This window comes from Schistocerca cancellata, chromosome 7, assembly GCF_023864275.1.
Source record: "Schistocerca cancellata isolate TAMUIC-IGC-003103 chromosome 7, iqSchCanc2.1, whole genome shotgun sequence".
Taxonomy (NCBI): domain Eukaryota; kingdom Metazoa; phylum Arthropoda; class Insecta; order Orthoptera; family Acrididae; genus Schistocerca; species Schistocerca cancellata.
Window position 1 is genome coordinate 175,974,262 of NC_064632.1, and position 19,706 is coordinate 175,993,967.

The 19,706-nt window shown below is 43.8% G+C and overlaps 1 protein-coding gene across 1 annotated transcript in view; it reads left to right on the forward strand.

Annotated features, from left to right (window-relative positions):
- LOC126092027 (helicase MOV-10-like) overlaps window positions 1-19,706 on the forward strand; it is a 375,996-nt gene that overhangs the window by 273,943 nt on the left and 82,347 nt on the right. Inside the window, exon 13 of the mRNA XM_049907422.1 lies at window positions 7,440-7,576. Within this exon, the coding sequence (XP_049763379.1) occupies window positions 7,440-7,576 (137 nt within the window). The remainder of the gene's footprint in view (window positions 1-7,439; window positions 7,577-19,706) is intronic.

The following is a 19,706-nucleotide window of genomic DNA, read 5'->3' on the forward strand; positions in this document are numbered from 1 at the left end:
ACCGATGGGGGGACATTCGCCACCTCCAAGCCCATGTTCTTTGTTCAGCACATTGAGGACATCTTCGGGGAAATCGAGGCTCTCAGCAAGATGCGTTCAGGGTCCGTTCTTATCAAGACCACCTCCGCCACACAGTCGGCGGCGCTCCAGGCGTGCGACCGCCTAGGGGACATCCCAGTCTCCATTGTCCCACATCTGGCACTAAATAGGACGCAGGGGGTTATTTTTCATCGTGACCTCCTGCTACAATCTGATGAGGAGCTCAGGGCCAACCTGGAGCGCCGAGGCGTGCATTTCGTCCGGCGAGTCCAGCGCGGCCCCAAAGACCATCGCATTGACACCAGGGCCTTTATCCTCGCATTCGAGGGGGACATTCTCCCGGAGAAGGTAAAGGTGATGCGCTACCGGTGTGACGTGCGACCCTACGTCCCGCCTCCTATGCGCTGTTTTAGGTGTTTGCGCTTTGGGCACATGTCGTCACGGTGTGAGGCTGAGCCCCTTTGTGGCGATTGTGGACGTCCTCTTCGTGAGGAACATACATGCACCCCACCACCTCGGTGCGTTAATTGTCCTGGCGTCCACTCGCCTAGATCCTCAGACTGCCCCGCATATCAGAAGGAGAAGAAGATACAAGAAATCAAAACTTTGGATCGGCTCTCTTATTCTGAGGCCAGGAAGAAGTACGACCGCCTCCATTCCGTGCCATTGACCACTTCGTTTGCCTCAGTTGTGTCCACTCCTTCCGCGGTATCCTCACCCCTATCCTGTCCCCCTCCGCCTCCTCCGCCCATCAGGGGGCTCTGCCTCCGCCTCCCAAATCCCTCCCTTCCAAATCCTCCTCCCCCATGGCCCCCACCCCCTCTGCCCCAGGGGCCACCCTTCCTCCTCCTTCTCCCCCCACGCCACCTGAGAAGCGATCCTCTTCTCAGGCGTCCATCGAGGCAACGCTCCGGGCCCCAGCTTCCGAGGTCCGGCGTTCCAAAACGGACCCCGCGCGTGAGGACCTTCTTCGGGTCCAGCCCACCATCCCTGTGCCTCCTCGGCCTTCCAAGAAGGCCTCCAAGAAGAAGTCTCTATCCCCCTCTCCACCCCGGCGCGTTTCGTCTGACGCTCCATCCGTGAGTCGATGCTCCCGGCCGTCCTCAGTTTCGCCGGGACGCTCTGCTGCCAGGTGCTCAGCTGGCTTTTCGTCGGCAAATGATGCTGCCCTTCCTACACAACCAGGGACAGCGGCCGCAACTGGCGACGAGTCGATGGAACCGGATCTGCCTCCCGTCGGTTGTAGCGTTGTTCCCTCGCAACCTGGCCCTCCGCGGCCGTCGAGGTGACCAGCTCTTCCCCCGTCTCGTTACCCCAACTTTTTGACTAGCGATGGCGTTGTTTCATTGGAACATAAGAGGTATTCGATCTCATCGGGAAGAATTACAACTGCTCCTCCGCCTGCACTGTCCGCTCGTCCTTGGACTCCAGGAAACCAAGTTGCGCCCGACTGACCGTATTGCCTTTACCCACTATACCTCGGAGCGGTATGGCCTCACCCCTGTGGACGGTATCCCAGCTCATGGTGGGGTCATGTTGCTCGTTCGGGACGATGTCTATTACCATCCCATCCCATTGACCACCCCACTCCAAGCAATAGCTGTCCGCATTACTCTTTCTGCTTTTACTTTTTCAGTTTGTACCATCTACACTCCAACGTCGTCTGCTGTTAGTCGGGCTGACATGATGCACCTGATCGTTCAGCTTCCCCCGCCGTTTTTATTGTTTGGCGACTTCAATGTCCATCATCCCCTTTGGGGCTCTCCTGCATCCTGTCAAAGAGGCTCACTCTTGGCAGATGTCTTCAACCATCTCAATCTTGTCTGCCTCAATACCGGCGCCCCGACTTTCCTCTCGGACTCTACTCATACCTACTCCCACTTGGACCTCTCGATCTGTTCTACCACTCTTGCCCGTCGGTTCGAGTGGTATGTCCTTTCTGACACCTATTCGAGCGACCACTTCCCCTGTGTCGTTCGTCTCCTGCGCCACACCCCATCCTCACGTCCTTCGAGCTGGAACATACTGAAAACTGACTGGGGACTTTACTCATCCCTGGCGACCTTTCCGGACCACGATTTTCCCAATTGTGACAGTCAGGTCGAATACCTCACGGCTGTCATCATCAATGCTGATGAACATTCCATTCCTCGTACTACTTCTTCTTCACATCGCGTTTCCGTCCCCTGGTGGAACGAGGCTTGTAGGGACGCTATCCGTGCTCGACGACGTGCTTTACGCACCTTTCGCCGCCATCCTACGTTGGCGGATTGTATGGAATACAAACGACTCCGAGCGCAATGCCGTAGAGTCATCAAAGACAGCAAAAAAGCTTGTTGGGCCTCTTTCACCAGCTCCTTTAACAGTTTTACTCCCTCTTCCGTCGTTTGGGGTAGCCTGCGCCGGCTGTCGGGCATTCAGGCCCACTCCTCGGTACCTGGCCTGACCTCGGGTAATGCGGTCCTTGTTGATCCTGTGGCTGTCTCCAACGCCTTTGGCCGCTTTTTCGCGGAGGTTTCAAGCTTCGCCCATTACCATCCTGCCTTCCTTCCCAGGAAAGAGGCAGAAGAGGCTCGGCGACCTTCCTTCCACTCGCTGAATCTGGAAACTTATAATGCCCCCTTTACTATGCGGGAACTCGAACGTGCGCTTGCACTGTCCCGGTCCTCTGCTCTGGGGCCAGATGCCATTCACGTTCAGATGCTGGCACACCTTTCTCCGGCGGGCAAAAGCTTCCTTCTTCGTACCTACAATCGCGTCTGGACCGAAGGTCAAGTCCCCATGCGTTGGCGTGACGCCGTTGTTGTTCCTATACCCAAACCCGGGAAGGATAGACACCTTCCTTCTAGTTACCGCCCCATTTCTCTTACAAGCTGTGTCTGTAAGGTGATGGAGCGCATGGTTAATGCTCAGTTAGTCTGGATTCTTGAATCTCGACGGCTACTTACTAATGTCCAATGCGGCTTTCGTCGCCGCCGCTCCGCTGTTGACCACCTTGTGACCTTGTCGACATTCATCATGAACAACTTTTTGCGAAGGCGCCAAACGGTAGCCGTGTTCTTCAACTTGGAGAAGGCTTATGATACCTGTTGGAGAGGAGGTATCCTCCGCAATTTGCACAGGTTGCCTGCCCCTTTTTATTGATTCCTTTTTAACGGATCGAAAGTTTAGGGTACGTGTGGGTTCCGTATTGTCCGACGTCTTCCTCCAGGAGAACAGAGTGCCTCAGGGCTCCGTCTTGAGCGTAGCCCTTTTTGCCATCGCGATCAATCCAATTATGGATTGCATTCCACCTAATGTCTCAGGCTCTCTCTTTGTCGATGACTTCGTGATCTACTGCAGTGGCCAGAGAACATGCCTCCTGGAGCGCTGCCTTCAGCGTTGTCTTGACAGCCTCTACTCCTGGAGCGTGGCAAATGGCTTCCGGTTCTCTGAAGAAAAGACGGTTTGTATCAACTTTTGGCGATATAAAGCGTTCCTTCCGCCATCCTTACATCTCGGTCCCGTTGTTCTCCCATTCGTGGACACAACTAAGTTTCTATGGCTCACGTTGGACAGGAAACTGTGTTGGTCTCCACATGTCTGTTATTTGGCTGCCCGTTGTACACGTTCCCTTAATGTCCTCAGAGTTCTTAGCGGTTCATCTTGGGGAGCGGATCGCACTGTCCTGCTTCGCTTGTATCGGTCCATAGTCCGATCGAAGCTGGATTATGGGAGCTTCGTCTACTCGTCCGCTCGGCCGTCCCTCTTACGTCGGCTCAACTCCATCCACCATCGGGGGATACGTCTTGCGACTGGAGCCTTCTACACTAGTCCTGTCGAGAGTCTTTATGCTGAAGCTGCCGAGTTACCGTTGACCTACCGGCGCGACGTACTGCTGTGTCGGTATGCCTGCCGGCTGTCATCTATGCCCGACCACCCCTCTTACAAGTCCTTCTTCGCCGATTCTCTCGACCGTCAGTACAGGTTGTATGTGTCTGCCCTGCTGCCCCCCGGAGTCCGCTTCCGTCGCCTGCTTCGACAATTGGATTTTGCCCTCCCTACCACCTTCAGAGAGGGTGAGAGCCCGACACCACCTTGGCTCCAGGCTCCGGTTCATATTTATCTCGACCTCAGCTCACTCCCGAAGGAGGGTACTCCGGCTGCAGTGTATTGCTCACGGTTTGTCGAACTTCGTGCTCGACTTGCCGGTCACGCCTTTATTTACACCGATGGCTCCAAAACTGACGATGGTGTCGGCTGTGCCTTTGTCGTCGGGGCCGTCACCTTTAAATACCGGCTCCTCGACCAATGTTCCAGCTTTACGGCCGAGCTTTTTGCTCTCCATCAGGCCGTTCAGTATGCCCGCCGCCACCGCCATTCATCATATGTACTCTGCTCTGACTCACTCAGTGCTCTTCAGAGCCTTGGAGCTCCCTATCCGGTCCATCCCTTGATTCAACGGATACAGCAGTCCCTCCATTCTTTCGCTGATAATGGTGGTTCTGTCAGCTTTCTGTGGGTTCCCAGACATGTAGGAGTGCCTGGGAATGAGGCTGCGGATGCTGCAGCCAAGGCTGCAGTCCTCCTGCCTCGGCCAGCCTCCCATTGTGTCCCGTCATCTGACGTTCGTGGGGATGTATGTACGAGGCTTGTGTCGTTGTGGTGGGATGCTTGGTCATCCCTCCAAGGAAACAAGCTCCGGGCAGTAAAACCGCTCCCAACTGCTTGGACAACATCCTCCCGACCATCTCGGCGCGAGGAGGTCCTTCTGACCAGGTTGCGGATTGGGCATTGCCGGTTTAGCCACCGCTACCTGCTCTCCGGTGACCCAGCCCCGCAGTGCCCTTGTGGTCAGGCATTAACAGTGCGCCATGTTTTATTGTCGTGTCCCCGTTGTAGTCAATTTCGTGTTGTCCTGTCCCTGCCATCTACTTTACTGGATGTTTTAGCTGATGATGCTCGAGCAGCTGCTCGTATTCTGCGTTTTATAACTTTAACTGGCTTGTCCAAAGACATTTAATCTTTTTACTTATTTTATCTGCATCTTTGTCAGGTCCTTCTGGTGTCCCCTCCGTCCCCTTGAGTTTTACCAGATTCCATGTGCTCTAACAACAGTGACTGGGCGCTAATGACCTCAGCAGTTGAGCGCCCTTAAACCCAACCAAAAAAAAAAAAAAAATAGTCTTGGTGGTACTGCATTGTGTGGTCTCAATCTCTTGATAACTTGTTCAGGTAGAGAACAGTCGTTCAAAAGGGTAACAGTTTTCCTTGATATTCGGCTTGTTGGGTCCTTTTCAATTCTGCGGTACGTAGAATCATTTAGCTGACAATATATCTTCTCACTGCAGGCTTCTCTTGTCAGAGGAACTGTGGCGTTACCCTTATCTGCAGGCAGTATGACTGTGCTAGTATCTTCTCTGAAGCTGCGGAGAGCAGCTCTTTCAGCTGGCGAGATGTTACTCCATTGTGGCGCACATTTCAACCATTTCAACAACGTTCGGCAAGATTCACGTCGAATTTCGTCTGCAGAATCCACAGGGAGACGTCTAATGGCTTCCTCAATAGAACTGATGAAATCCATTAAAGACAGTAAAGCAGGTGTAGGAGCGAAGTTTAAACATTTCGCAAGCACTGACATCATTGCATCGTCAAAAGATTTCTCCGTGAGGTTCACCACGGATCGTCCAGAGATAGCTTCTTGCGGCTTTCTTGTTAAGAGTTGGCTAAACTTTGCACTTTGCCTGTTTGTACTGTTCCTGTGAGCCCAGTCTGCCTTGGCCCAGGATACACAGTCAATCCAGTCCCAGCTAAGGTAAGAACATCTTGCTGCAATCTTCAGATGTAAATAATATAAATTCCTGGCAACAGCGTCTAGCTCACGACGCATAAAACGGATTTGTTCTCTTACTAAAGCCAGACTCGCCTTGCGTTTTATATTGTTGGCGGCCACACTATTAATAAAATGAACAACTCTGGCGAAAGTTGGAATCAAGTTATTGTCTCTACATGATGCGCTGTAGGATACCAGTACATTTCGCATGCGCGAGAGTCGGCATAAATACCATGACTGCACCTGGGCTCTTCAGTAGTTGTGTACTCACCTGATGATGGCCGGACGTCTCTGGGCCGAAATATTGTGGCAGAATGTCGACGGGATCCAGCTGCATACCCAGAAATTATTAGAAGCAGCTTTTTGATTGCCGTGCGCACATAGAATGCAGCCCAGTAATTGCAGCTAAGTTGGTAGATCACATGGCTGTTTGCACAGATGTCTTCGCCATTAATAGGATAGGAAAGGCTCATGACAGGACTGAAATAGGTGTTAGTGGGAGGCCATATAGGACAGGTCTTGCATTTAAGTCTGTTGCAGGGATATGAGCCATGAGACAAGAAGTGAGGAGTAAGGGCAGAATAGGGACAGACGAGGACATTGTGTAAGCTGTGGGAGCAGGGGAATACCACTGTCAGAGGGATGGGGTGAATACTTTTCATTTCAGTGCAGAGAGAGAGGCTACCTGAATGCATGATGTGATTCAGTTGCTCCAGTCCTCGGTAGTACTGAGTCATGAGAGGGGTGCTCGTTTGTGGCCAGATGATGCGAGGACTTCTTGGTGTGGAATGGTGGCAGCTGTAAAAGTGGAAGTATTGTTGGTGGTTAGCAGGGTGGATGTCGACATAGAAGTAGGTGGTTTATTGGGCTGGGGAGGACTAAGTGAGGTGAATGGGGAGAAGTTGGTGATGACCTGGAGGAATGTGAATAGTATGTTCTCACCCTCAGGAAGGAAGTTGTAGGTTTTCAGTCAGCCCAAAGTCCTCACCTCATTCATATTCGTTGATATCATCTTCATGATCTGAACCGAGGACCCTTAGTATCTATATGTGAATAAAACGATAAATCAGCACAGTAGTTGTGCTCTCTTATGGAATAATTTGTTTTATTACTTGTTTCTGTTAGTGGAGTGTCATTTGCCGGTACATAGATACACACATTTCTTCTGGAGTGGTGTGCAGCACCATACACACTACACTTTTTTGATGAGATTTATTAGAAATAATGCATTATATTTCAAAAGAAACAAAGACATCAATTACAGTGCAAAAAATGACCTAAATTACAGTTTAATAAACTTGACTTTCGAATGAATGTAAAATGTTGCTACCAGAACCTATGATAACTCCTCATATCCCATACAAGAATTTCAGTTTAAGAACTTTTTGCATGTTTAGTACAAATGTGTTAAATACTAGAGTTCTCAAACTAAATATTGTTTTCTGGTTTGTGAATTCATCTGTAAATGATCAACATGCAAGCATGCTTAAATATATTTTATAACCTAGCTTGTCCAGTGTCATTACAATATATCATGCAATGTGACCAGTGTAACATGTAAGTAATCTGGATATTGCCTTAAACCTAGGTGAAGAAAATGATGCCAGGCTCCTATTGCCTGGTGGCAGCACCATCCAATGCTGCATGTGATAATGTAGCTCAGCGACTGGCTCCACACTGTTCCAATAAGGAACTCCTGCGCCTGCATTCTTCTACACGAGACTGGTAAGAAAGTAGTGCTCTTTCCGTTTGTAGAGTGGCTAGTAGATAAAAATAAAATAAAGTTAGACTAAACCACTTTAAGATGTAAAAATTGACAATATGTGCATACAAAGTCCCTACCTGTAAATAAGTGGAAAAGGTGAGTTGGAAAATAAATTCGCACTCTTTTATTTGATCTTCCTTCTGGGATTTTTTGGTAGAGTTGAGATCAACAAAGAAGCACATTAAATAACAGATTCAAATGATTCATTTTATTCAGTGTTGACTGAAAGTTTAGAAAATAACATACATGGGACAGAATTGCTCACAATGCATGTTGCATCTTTGCAGAAATAAGAGGAAAGAACGGAAAAAAAATCTTGTGGAAGATGTTTCAACACGAATTTTAAGTTTTAGACAAAAATACGTAAGCTTGTCAAAATACTTGACTCCACTTTAATCTGAAAGCTTTTTGTCTGAACCTGGCTAGATGGGAATATTTAAATAAATTTCACTTACACGCTGAACAGACTTCCATTGAAAATATTATTGTAATTGGCAACAAATAAACCACAAATTTGAAGAGGTAATTACACTTCTTTGATGAGCTCCTGGGATTTTAACTGATCTTGAAAATAATGGAAGAATTGTTTTTTGCAAGTTAATAAATGTCATGAATGTTGATATAAAGTATGTATTATAGCTAGAATTTCCAAAATCAAGTTGTTACATCTACATCTCCATGGTTACTCTGCAATTCACACTCAAGTGCCTCGCAGAGGGTTCATCGAACCATTTTCATACCACTTCTCTTCCATTCCACTCACGAATGGCGCGTGGGAAAAAAGAACACCTAAATCTTTCCATTCCAGAGCTGATTTCTCTTATTTTATGATGGTCATCATTTCTCCCTACGTAGGTGGGTGTCAACAAAACATTTTCGCATTCGGATGATGATGATTGAAATTTCATAAATAGATCTCGCCGCAAAGAAAACTGCCTTTGTTTCAGTGACTGCCACCCCAACCTGCGTATCATATCAGTGGCTCTCTCACTCCTATTGCCCGATAACACGAAACCAGCTGCCCTTCTTTGCACTTTTTCAATGTCCTCCATCAATCCTAACTGGTAAGGATCCCACACTGTGCTGCAAAATTTCAGCAGAGGAAGGACAAGTGTAATGTAGGCTGCCTCTTTAGTGGGTTTGTCACATCTTCTAAGAGTTCTGCCAATAAACACACACTTTGATTTGCCTCCCCACAATATTATCTGTGTTGTATTTCCAATTTAAGTTGCTCGTCATTGTAATTCCTAGGTATTTAGTCGAATATGTGCGATATATTGTATACCCAAAATTTATCAGATTTCTTTTAGTACCAATGTGGGTGACCTCGCACATAACCCATTGGGATATTTTGTGATCTCTCAAAGGCTTTTAATTGTGTGTATCATGAAATTATTCTAGATAAGCGTAAGTATTGTGGTATGATTGGGACGGTGCACAAATGGTTTAATTCATACTTAACTGGAAGAATCCAGAAGGTTGAAATTAACAGTACAGATAGTCTACAAAAACCAGCAGAGTCCTCTTAACTGGGAAGGTATCAAGAATGGTGTCCCACAGGGTTCAGTCTTGGGTCCCTTATTGTTCTTAATATATATGAACGACTTGCCACTCTATATTCATGAAGATACAAAGTTAATTCCTTTTTCTGGTGATACAAGTATAGTAATCACACCCAAGAAGCAAGAATTGACTGAGGAAATTGCAAATAATGTCTTTCAGAAAATTATTAAGTTGTTCTCTGCAAATGAACTCTCACTTAATTTTGAAAAAACACAGTTTGGCATAACACCATTGATAAATATAGACTATGAATGGAAGTCTGTTGCGAAGGTAGAATACTCAAAATTTCTGGGTGTCTGCATTGATGAGAAATTGAATTGGAAGAAACACATGGATGATAAGCTGAAACGGTTAGGCTCAGCTACTAATGCTATTAGGGTTATTGCAAATTTTGGTGATAAACATTTCAGTAAATTAGTCTACTATGCCTATTTTCATTCACTGCTTTCATATGGCATCATATTTTAGGGCAATTCATCATTAAGTGAGAAAGTATTCATCGCACAAAAGCATGTAATCAGAATAATAGCTGGAGCCCACCCAAGATCACCTTGCAGACATTTATTTAAGGAACTCGGGATATTCACAGTACCTTCGCAATACATATATTCACTTATGAAATTTGTCATTAATAACCCATCCCAAACCAAAAATAACAGCAAAGTGCATAGCTACAACACTAGACGAAAGGATGATATTCACTATTCTGGATTAAATCTCACTTTGGCACAGAAAGGGGTGAATTATGCTGCCACAAAAATATTTGGTCATTTGCTAAATAGTATTAAAAGTCTGACAGATAGCCTACCAACATATAAAAGCAAATTAAAAGAATTTCTGAATGACAACCTCTTCTACTCAATAGATGAATTCTTAGATATGAAGTAAAAAAAAAAAAAAATTGTTTTGTGTAAAGAAAACTTATGTTAAAGTGACACGATCCACATAATTATGAAATGTCGTATTCATTATCTATGGAACAACGATTAATGTATGTATGTATAAATGTATGTTTAGTGCAAATTGCCACTTTTTGCACCATACAGAAATTCTCTCTAGATCATTTTGTCATTTGAATCGATCGTCTGATGATTTTACTAGACAGTAGATTTCAGTGTCACCTGCAAACAATCCAAGGGGGCTGCTCAGATTATCACCTAGATCATTTATGTAAATCAGGAACAGCAGAGGGCCTATGACACTACCTTGCAAAACGCGAGACATCGCTTCTGTTCTACTCGATTTACCGTCTATCACTACAAGCTGTGACCTCTCTGAGAGTATATCATGAATCCAGTCACACACTGAGACAATACTCCATATGCATGCAATTTGATTAATAGTCGCTTGTGAGGAACGGTATCAAGGGCTTCTTGGAAATCTAGGAATATGGAATCAATCTAAGATCCTTCGTTGACAGCACTCATTACTTTGTGGGAATAAAGAGCTAGCTGTGTTTCACTAGAACAATATTTTCTGAATCTATGTTGGTTATGTATCAATAAGTCATTTTCTTCAAGGTGCTTCATAATGTTAGAGTACAGTATATGCTCTAAAATACTACTGCAAATTGAGGTCAGTGATATGGGTCTGTAATTCAATGGGTTACCCCTATTTCCTTCCTTGAATATTGGTGTGACCTGTGCTACTTTCCAGTCTTTAGGAACACAGACCCTTCAAGTGAGCAGTTGTATATGATTGCTAAGAAAGGCGCTATTGTGTCTGCATACTCTGAAAGGCACCTGATTGGTATATCATCTGGACCAGAAGACATCCCTTTCTAAAGTGATTTGAGTTCCAGAATGAGATTTTCACTCTGCAACGGAGTGTGCGCTGATATGAAACTTCCTGGTAGATTAAAACTGTGTGCCGGACCGAGACTGGAACTCAGGACCTTTGCCTTTCGCGGGCAAGTGCTCTACCAACTGAGCTACCCAAGCACGACTCACGCCCCGTCCCCACAGCTTCACTTCTGCCAGTACCTCGTCTCCTACCTTCCAAACTTAACAGAAGCTCTCCTGCGAAACATGCAGAACTAGCACTCCTGAAAGAAAGGATATTGTGGAGGCATGTTTCGCAGGAGAGCTTCTGTTAAATTTGGAAGGTAGGAGACGAGGTACTGGCAGAAGTGAAGCTGTGGGGACGGGGCGTGAGTCGTGCTTGGGTAGGTCAGTTGGTAGAGCACTTGCCCGCGAAAGGCAAAGGTCCCAAGTTCGAGTCTCGGTCCAGCACACAGTTTTAATCTACCAGGAAGTTTCGTGATTTGAGTTGTTTCGCAACACCTAAGACATCTACTTTTATGTCACTCTTGCTAACAGCTGTCCTGGTTTCAAATCCTGGAATATTTACTTTGTCTTCTTTTGTGAAGGAATTATGGAAAACTGTATTTAGTAACTCTGCTTTAGTGGCACCATCATCAGTAACATTTCCATCACTATCACGCAGTGACAGTATTGACGGTTTTTTGCCACTGGTGTACTTTACATACAACCAGAATCTCTTTGGGTTTTCTACCATATTTTGTGACAACGTTTCATTGTGTAAACTATTAAAAGCATCTCGCATTGATGCCAGCACTAAATTTTGAGCTTCCATGAAACTTAGCCAGTCTTTGGAATTTTGTGTTCTATGGAATTTGGCATGGTTTTTTCATTGCTTCTGCAATAGTGTTCTGACGTGTTTTGTGTACCATGGTGGATCAGTCCTGTCTCTTATTAACTTACGCGGTATGAATCTATCTATTGCTGTTGATACTGTATCTTTGAATTTAAGCCATATCTGGTCTACATTTGCATAATTAGCATGGAAGGAATGGCAACTCACTCTTAGGATGGCATCAAATGAATTTTTATCTGCTGTTTTAAATAGATATATTTTGCGTTTATTTTTAGTGGTTTTGAGCCTCGCTACGATGACCTTGTGTTCACTAATCCCTGTATCCATCATGATGTTCTCTATTAGATCAGGATTATTTGTGGCTAAGAGGTCGGGTGTGTTTTCACAACTATTTACAATTCGTATGGGCTCATGAACTAATTGTTCAAAGTAATTCTCAGAGAAAGCATTTGATACAATTTTGGAAGATGTTTTCTGTCTACCACCATGAACATGTATTTTTGTCAAAAAATCGAGGGTAGATTGAAGTCTCCACCAATGATAAGTGTGGTACTGAGTGGGGTACTTATTTGTAATGAGATGAAAGTTTTCTTTGAACCTTTCAGCTATTATATCATCTGAGTCATGGGGTTGGTAGAAGGAGCCAATTATTATTTTGGTACGGCTGTTGAGTATAACCACTACCCATAGTAATTCGCAGGAACTATCTATCTCAACTTCCCTACAAGATAAACTACTACCAACAGACACAAACACACCCCCACCTACTTTATTTAATCCATCCTTTCTCAACACGGTTTGCACCTTTGTAAAAATTTCGGCAGAATTTATCTCTGGCTTTAGCCAGCTTTCTGTTCCTATAATGATTTCAGCTTTCTGCTTTCTATCAGCACTTGAAGCTCTGGTACTTATCCAACACAGCTACAACAATTTACAACAACAATACCAACTGTTGCTTGCTCGATTCTTGTCGTTTCTTTGCCCTGTACCCTTTGGGACTGGAGCCCTTTCGAACTTTCCCGAGACTGTCTAACCTAAAAAACCACCCAGTCCACACCACACAGCCCCTGCTACCCGTGTAGCCACCTCCTGTGTGTAGTGCACACTTGACCTATTTAGCGGAACCCGAAAACCCACCACCCTATGGCACAAGTTGGTTGGAAAGGGGGTCATGCAGGATAGTTCCAAAATAATGAAACCAAAAGTTATTATAGAAGCTGTAGGAACAAGAAGGAATAAAATACAGAACTGGTATAAATTCAGTTTGCACTTAGTTACTTAAGTGTTCCCAAAATATTCATATACTCCATTTTAATGACAGACATTTTAGGATATACCCAAAAAAAAAAACACTACTGTGTCCTATCATTTCAAAAACTTGAATTTCCTCTGTGCATAGACTACAGCTATGAATGCTTAAGTGTTCCCAAAATATTCATATACTCCATTTTAATGACAGACATTTTAGGATATACCCAAAAAAAAAAACACTACTGTGTCCTATCATTTCAAAAACTTGAATTTCCTCTGTGCATAGACTACAGCTATGAATGCTTTTTGATTTGGGGGTTACAGAATTGTGGGAGATAATTTTGGGATTATTTTTAAAGATTTTCACGAAAAATAAACAATGAAATTGCAATTTACCACATTTCCATAGTATTACAATTATTAATTACAAAATCTTCAAATCCTTAAATTGTGGTACTCTGTAGATACTCTCCACAAATATTTCACGAAAAGATTAAAGTGTGTATCTACCTAGATGTTTCTACTTACTCAAAATATTTTTCCAATGTACATATTCAGATTCTCTAAGCTGTTATGTGTGAACAGGCTAGTTAATACCAATTGTAGGGATTTGAAAAGTGTGGCTTAATATTAGGCAGTAATAAATAGTTCACATCCGAGTTTCAAAAGCAAAACATTTCTTCTTTTTACCAAGAGAAAGTGGTGGAAATACAGTGTAAGGTGCAAGTGGCAAATATCAGTCACTTGGAAGGAAATTGGTAAATCCGAAAGCTTAGGAGTGAATTATATTGGGAAGTAGTTCTTCTGCCAGCTAAGAAGAAACTTGTTCTGCATATTCATGTATTCAAGGAAAAATATTTGAAATTTGACAAAATGTGAAGAGGGCACAAAGATGTAAAATTATAAAGGTCATATTTGTGTGAAACATAATGTAAGACAGAATTATGAGATGGAGTCGCTGGCCATCACTTATCTACAGGAGGACAAAAACACTCTTAAGACAAAAAAAAAAAAAGACCCACCCTGAGAAATTTATCTGGATGGGACTGAAAGTGATAGATGTGATGTACATGTACAGACAAACAAACAAACAAATGATTACAGTTTCAGAAGAAATGGGTGATTGGTTGAAGAGAGAGATAGTTACACATGTTGAGCAAGTTAACAATGCATTGGTCCATGTGTAGCCCATATGCAACCAGTTATTCGATTTGGCACTGATTGATAGAATTGTTGGATGTCTTCCTGAGGGATATCATGCCAAATCTGTTCAATTGGTGGGTTAGGTCATCAAAATCCTTAGCTGGTCGGAGGGCTCTGCCCATAATCCTCCAAATGTCCTCAATTGTGGGAGAGATTCAGCTATCTTTCTGGCCAAGATAAGATTTGGCAAGCACGAAGACGAGCAGCAGAAACTCTCGCTGTGTGTAGGCGGGCATTGTCTTCGTGAAATGTATGCCCAGGATGGCTTACTATGAAGGGCAACAAAACAGGGCGTAGAATGTTGTCAGTGTACCACTCTGTTGTAAGGGTGCCACAGTTGACAAGCAAAGGGATCCTACAGTGAAAAGAAATGACACCCCAGGCAATCACTCCTGGTTGCCAGGCCGTATGGCGGACAACAGTCAGTTTGGTATACCATCACTGACTGTGGAGTCTTCAGACATGTCTTCGGTATGTAATGACAATAACTGGAGTAGAATTATATTTAGTGATGAGTCCTGCTTCAACAGGAGTCCCGACGATCAGCGAAGACATCCCAGACAGCAGTGTGATATCAACCTGACTGTCACCCACCACACAGGCCAACAACTCATTGTGGTAGTCTGGGGTACCATTTCTTTAACAGCAGGACCACTTTGGTTGTCATCTGCAGCACCATTATAGTACAGTGGTACGTTGACAATATTCTACGGCCCATTTTGTTGCTATAAATGGCAACCCATCCTGGGCTTACATTTCAGGGAGATTATATCTGCTTGCACACAGTGAGATTTTCTACCGCTTGTCTCTGTGCTTGCCAAACTGTACCTTTGCCACCTAGGTCACTGGATCTCTCCCCAATTGAGAATGTTTGGAGCACTATGGGCAGGGCTCTTCAACCATACTGGAATTTTCACAATCTAAGGCATGTATTGGACAGAATAGGCATGTTATCCCTCAGAAGGATGTCAAATATCTCTATCAACTGTTGCCAAGTTGAGTAACTGCTTCAGTAAGGATGGAGGTGGATCAGTGTGTCATTGACTTGCTCAATTTGTGAAGCTCTTTCTCTTGAATAAGTTATCCAATTTTCATGAAACTGAATCATTTAATTGTCTGTACATGTACATCACACCTACAAATTTCCATCCCATTTACATAATTTCTTAATGGTATAGCTTTTTCTACAGCCACACCTAGAAACACATTAGTTTGTGACCCCATTCTGGATTTCAGTAACATTATTTCTAACCTTAAGGAGTAGTGCCTTCTTCCCCGAAGAGAGAACTAATAGTTGCAAAAGCCATAGTAATATCATGCATACACTGGCAGTAATAAAAATTGCCCCTCCTGAAGGTTCTGGTGTGTGTGTGTGTGTGTGTGTGTGTGTGTGTGTGTGTGTGTGTGTGTCTTTGTTAAGCTTGCCAAAACTTTGTTTTGTAAAAATATCTTAACAAGGCCTGCTTAGCATGTGTAGATTCTTGGGTGTTCTAGGTGCTGTGGTCTTAGTCAGCAGACCAGTTTATGTGTAGCCTCTTGTGTGTTGTGTTGAAGTCTTGTCTAAATTCTATAAAATTTGCCAAAGATTTATTTGCCACAGTCTGAAAAAGCTCCATCTGGATGAAGCAGAAAACTACACGGAAGGAAAGATGAATTGTCTGGAAAACAGGAATAAAACAAGAACTCCATATGGTAACTTTCACATTAGATGATGATGATGTGTCTTTTACACACATTAGGGGCTGCTAGAGTGTATTGCTAAAGTCTTCTTGGTTCTCCCCATTTGGACTTGTAGACTGACAATGGAGACAAAAATTTAATTGACTGACAAGCGGCTACTATAGTTATATGTTAACTTTGGTTTGCTAGGAATAAGTGTGGTGAAGTTTAAACTGTTAGCAGAAGGCTGACTCATGTGCTTGTGTCTAGACGAGAGACATTTTTAATCTGTTAACGCCTCTGTGCTCAATGGATACAGCAGCCACAGGTCACGTGGTGAAATCTGGAGTTGTCCTCCATATAAATGACGTGACTCCTCTTAACAGTCAGTTGTTAGTTATTCATGCATAGATCATTTACAAAGTATCAGATATGTCATTTGAAAAAGAAACAGTTTTATAAATAATTAACCAGTTCCTACATACAATAATATTTTCTCTCACAAGTGTAAATTAACATGTTGTGTTGTCATTTTTTGGTATGTTGCGTATAGTGTTTGTTATACATTTTCGCAAACAAATTCACAGTTAATCAAAAAAAGGATAAAAATATTTACAAACACAGGCTACTATAGTGTTGGCACATGCACCCCGAAAGCCTCTGGGTAATGTCAGAAGCCACATGTTCTGTGGTATTATGGCCAGTGCCCTCGGGACAGGTATGTGGCAATGCAGTTCTTTCAGTGCTAACTGTACACTGGGAAATACTGAGAAGCTTGTAGCCTTTTGGTTTGTGAGGACAAAGCCATAAACTACTCTCAAAGACAGATTATCTGGACATGACAAATCATTCCTGCATCCCTACAAAGATACACTGCTTAGTTAAAACACTAAGACCATCTGCCTAGTAGAATGTTGGTCTACCTTCTGAACAAAATATAGCAGTGATTCTCGATGGAAGGGATGACAAATCCGTAGTAGTTTCCTGGAGGTATCTGGCACCAGATGTGTGTTCAGTCATATTATGGGCCTATGACTTCTGGATGGGGAGTTGGTGTGTTCCATTGGGTTCAGATTGAGCGAATTTGGTGGCCAAGACATCGGTGGGAGTTCACTAAAATGCTGCCCAAACCACTGTTGCACAATTCTGACCTTGTGACTTGGACAGTTATCCTGCTAGAATACACTATTGTTATCGGGGAAGACAGCTTCATCTGTGTCTGCACATATACTCCACAAGCCACCATATGGTGCACAGCAGTGGGTCCCTTGTACCACTGCTAGTAATTTCCTTTCCTGTTCCACTCAGAAATAGAGCAGAATTGTCCATAAGCCTCCGTACAATCCCTAATTCCTCTCATCTCACCTTTGTGGTCCTAAAGCAAAACGTTGGTTATGGCAGTAAAAGTGTTCTGCAGTCAGCTGCAAATGCCTGTTCTCTATATTTTCTCAATAGCATTCCTCAGGAAGAATGTAGCCTAGTGTTGTATACACCATCTCCTTTACAGATGAACCATGCTTTCCTAAAACTCTTCTAATAAACCACTCTCTACCATTTGCCTCCTCTAGTATGGTCCTTACATGATCATTCCATTTCATATTACTTTGCAACGTTAAACCGTTAAGGATGCAGAACGATCACATAGATAATATTGTGGGTAGAGCAAACCAAAGACTGTGATTCATAGGCAGAACACTTAGAAGGTGCAACAGGTCTACCAAAAAGATTGCTTACTCTACTCTTGTCCGCCCTATTCTGGAGTATTGCTGTGTGGTGTGGGATCCACATCAGGTGGGACTGACAGATGACATAGAAAAAGTACAAAGAAGGGCAGTTCGTTTGTCACAGACATGATACATGAATTGGAGTGGCAATCATTAAAATAAAGGTGATTTTCGTTGCGATGGATCTTCTCGTGAAATTTCAATCACCAGTTTTCGCCTCCGATTGCGAAAACATTCTGTTGGCACCCACCTACATAGGGAGAAATGATCACCATGATAAAATGAGAGAAATCAGGGCTCGGACAGAAAAATTTAAGGGCTCATTTTTCCCGTGTGCCATTTGAGAGTGGAACGGTAGAGAGACAGCATGAAGGTGGTTCATTGAACCCTTTGCCAGGCACTTTATTGTGAATAGCAGAGTAATCACATTGATGTAGATGTAGACCAGGATGTCATGTAGGTTATGTGGGTGACAGAACACCACTTTTGGAGGGATGGGAAGGATCTTGTGTAGGCTGTCCTTTGTATCAGGGCATGATGGTAGTTATCGAAGCCCAGAAAAGGATGTCATTCAGTAGTTCCAGTTGGAGTGCATCCATTTACACAAGTCTTGACCCTCGGCTCTTGTTAATTTGCTGCTGAGAAATTACAGGAAGTACGACTGATATGACAAAACATTGAACAAGCAGTTTCCCACCATTTAATAATGAAGTCTTCAGCTGTGACAGACAGTTTCCAGCCGTTTGGTGAAGGTGGAAGCCTTGTATGGCAGATAGTGGTGGTGACACGATGTGGTTGACTCCTTTCGCCAAATGTCAGGTTCATCATCGGCTCTCTGTCGTGGTGGAGGGTAATATTGTCTCACTGGCCATTGTCACATTCTCTTCTTTTTTTGTGCAAAATCTGTTATTAGTGCGAGCAGTCTTCAGCAGCCTATGCAACATGTTTTCTGTGATGATCGTATCATGTAAAGGAGAAGTATATGGCACTATTTTGCGACACAGAATGGCTTCTTTACCAGAGGGTGCCCTAGTAGAGGAAGTAAGCAATATTTTGCTTGCCAGTTGTATCTCTCCGCCTTAGGTATTGAGAAAGTGGCTCCAGTATGCAAAACTTGTGTTGACCCTTTGTTTCCTTGGCCTGCTGTGACATTGTATTATTAAAACTGGTCTCTAAATAAATGCCTCTAACTGTCCATTTTCTACACTAGAAATGTTCTCTCCCAGAGAATGCAAATTTAAAATTAGAATAGGCTACACAAAAACAAAGCAAAGTTATTAGTCCCCCTCCTAGGAGGCATATGCTACAACTGTGTAACTCTGATTTAGACATAATAGTGGTCTTAGTTCCTCAAGAAAATGTCATATTACATCCTGTGAGCTACCAAATTTTTGGGAAATGTTGAGTGCTATGTACTACCCACTGAATCACAGAGCCTAAAGTTCTCGAATTAAAATTGGATAATTTTGTGTGCCAGTTGACAGGCAGTAGGTAAAATCAGGAATGAGTGTGTGCAGCCATGTTGTCTTCTTTGGAGACAGGAGTGTTCACAACATCTTCATCATGATGGTGAAGCAGGAACACACACACTTGGTCACCCAAAATGTCAAAATAAATATCCCGTTTTGTGTTCACAATTCCCTGAATTAGTGGACCGGAGTAAAAAAACTAACATTGCAGAACTATATTTGAGCTGAAGAACACTCTCAGCACGTTGTAGGTTAAAGGCAAAAGAGGCAAAATTGTGAAGGCATAAACCTTCACGTGCTGCAGTGAACAATACAGTATTCATTTAAGAGCCAGTAGTCTCTGATGTCCATCACATGCAGCTGCCTTCGCAATGTTCACTTAGAAACTGGCTGAGATGGACCTGCATTCACAGACAGCAGTAACTGATTGTCACTGACGAGGTGTCACACTCTTCTCTGGCCTCATTTGGTTAGTACCAATGTCCTTATGCTATGTTACATGACTGTGAGTTGAACACTATCCCTTGTGTACACATTTTACAGATACCCTAACAAATCTGGTAATGTTATTTGAATGCAAATTCAAAAAGTACAGAATTTTTCTG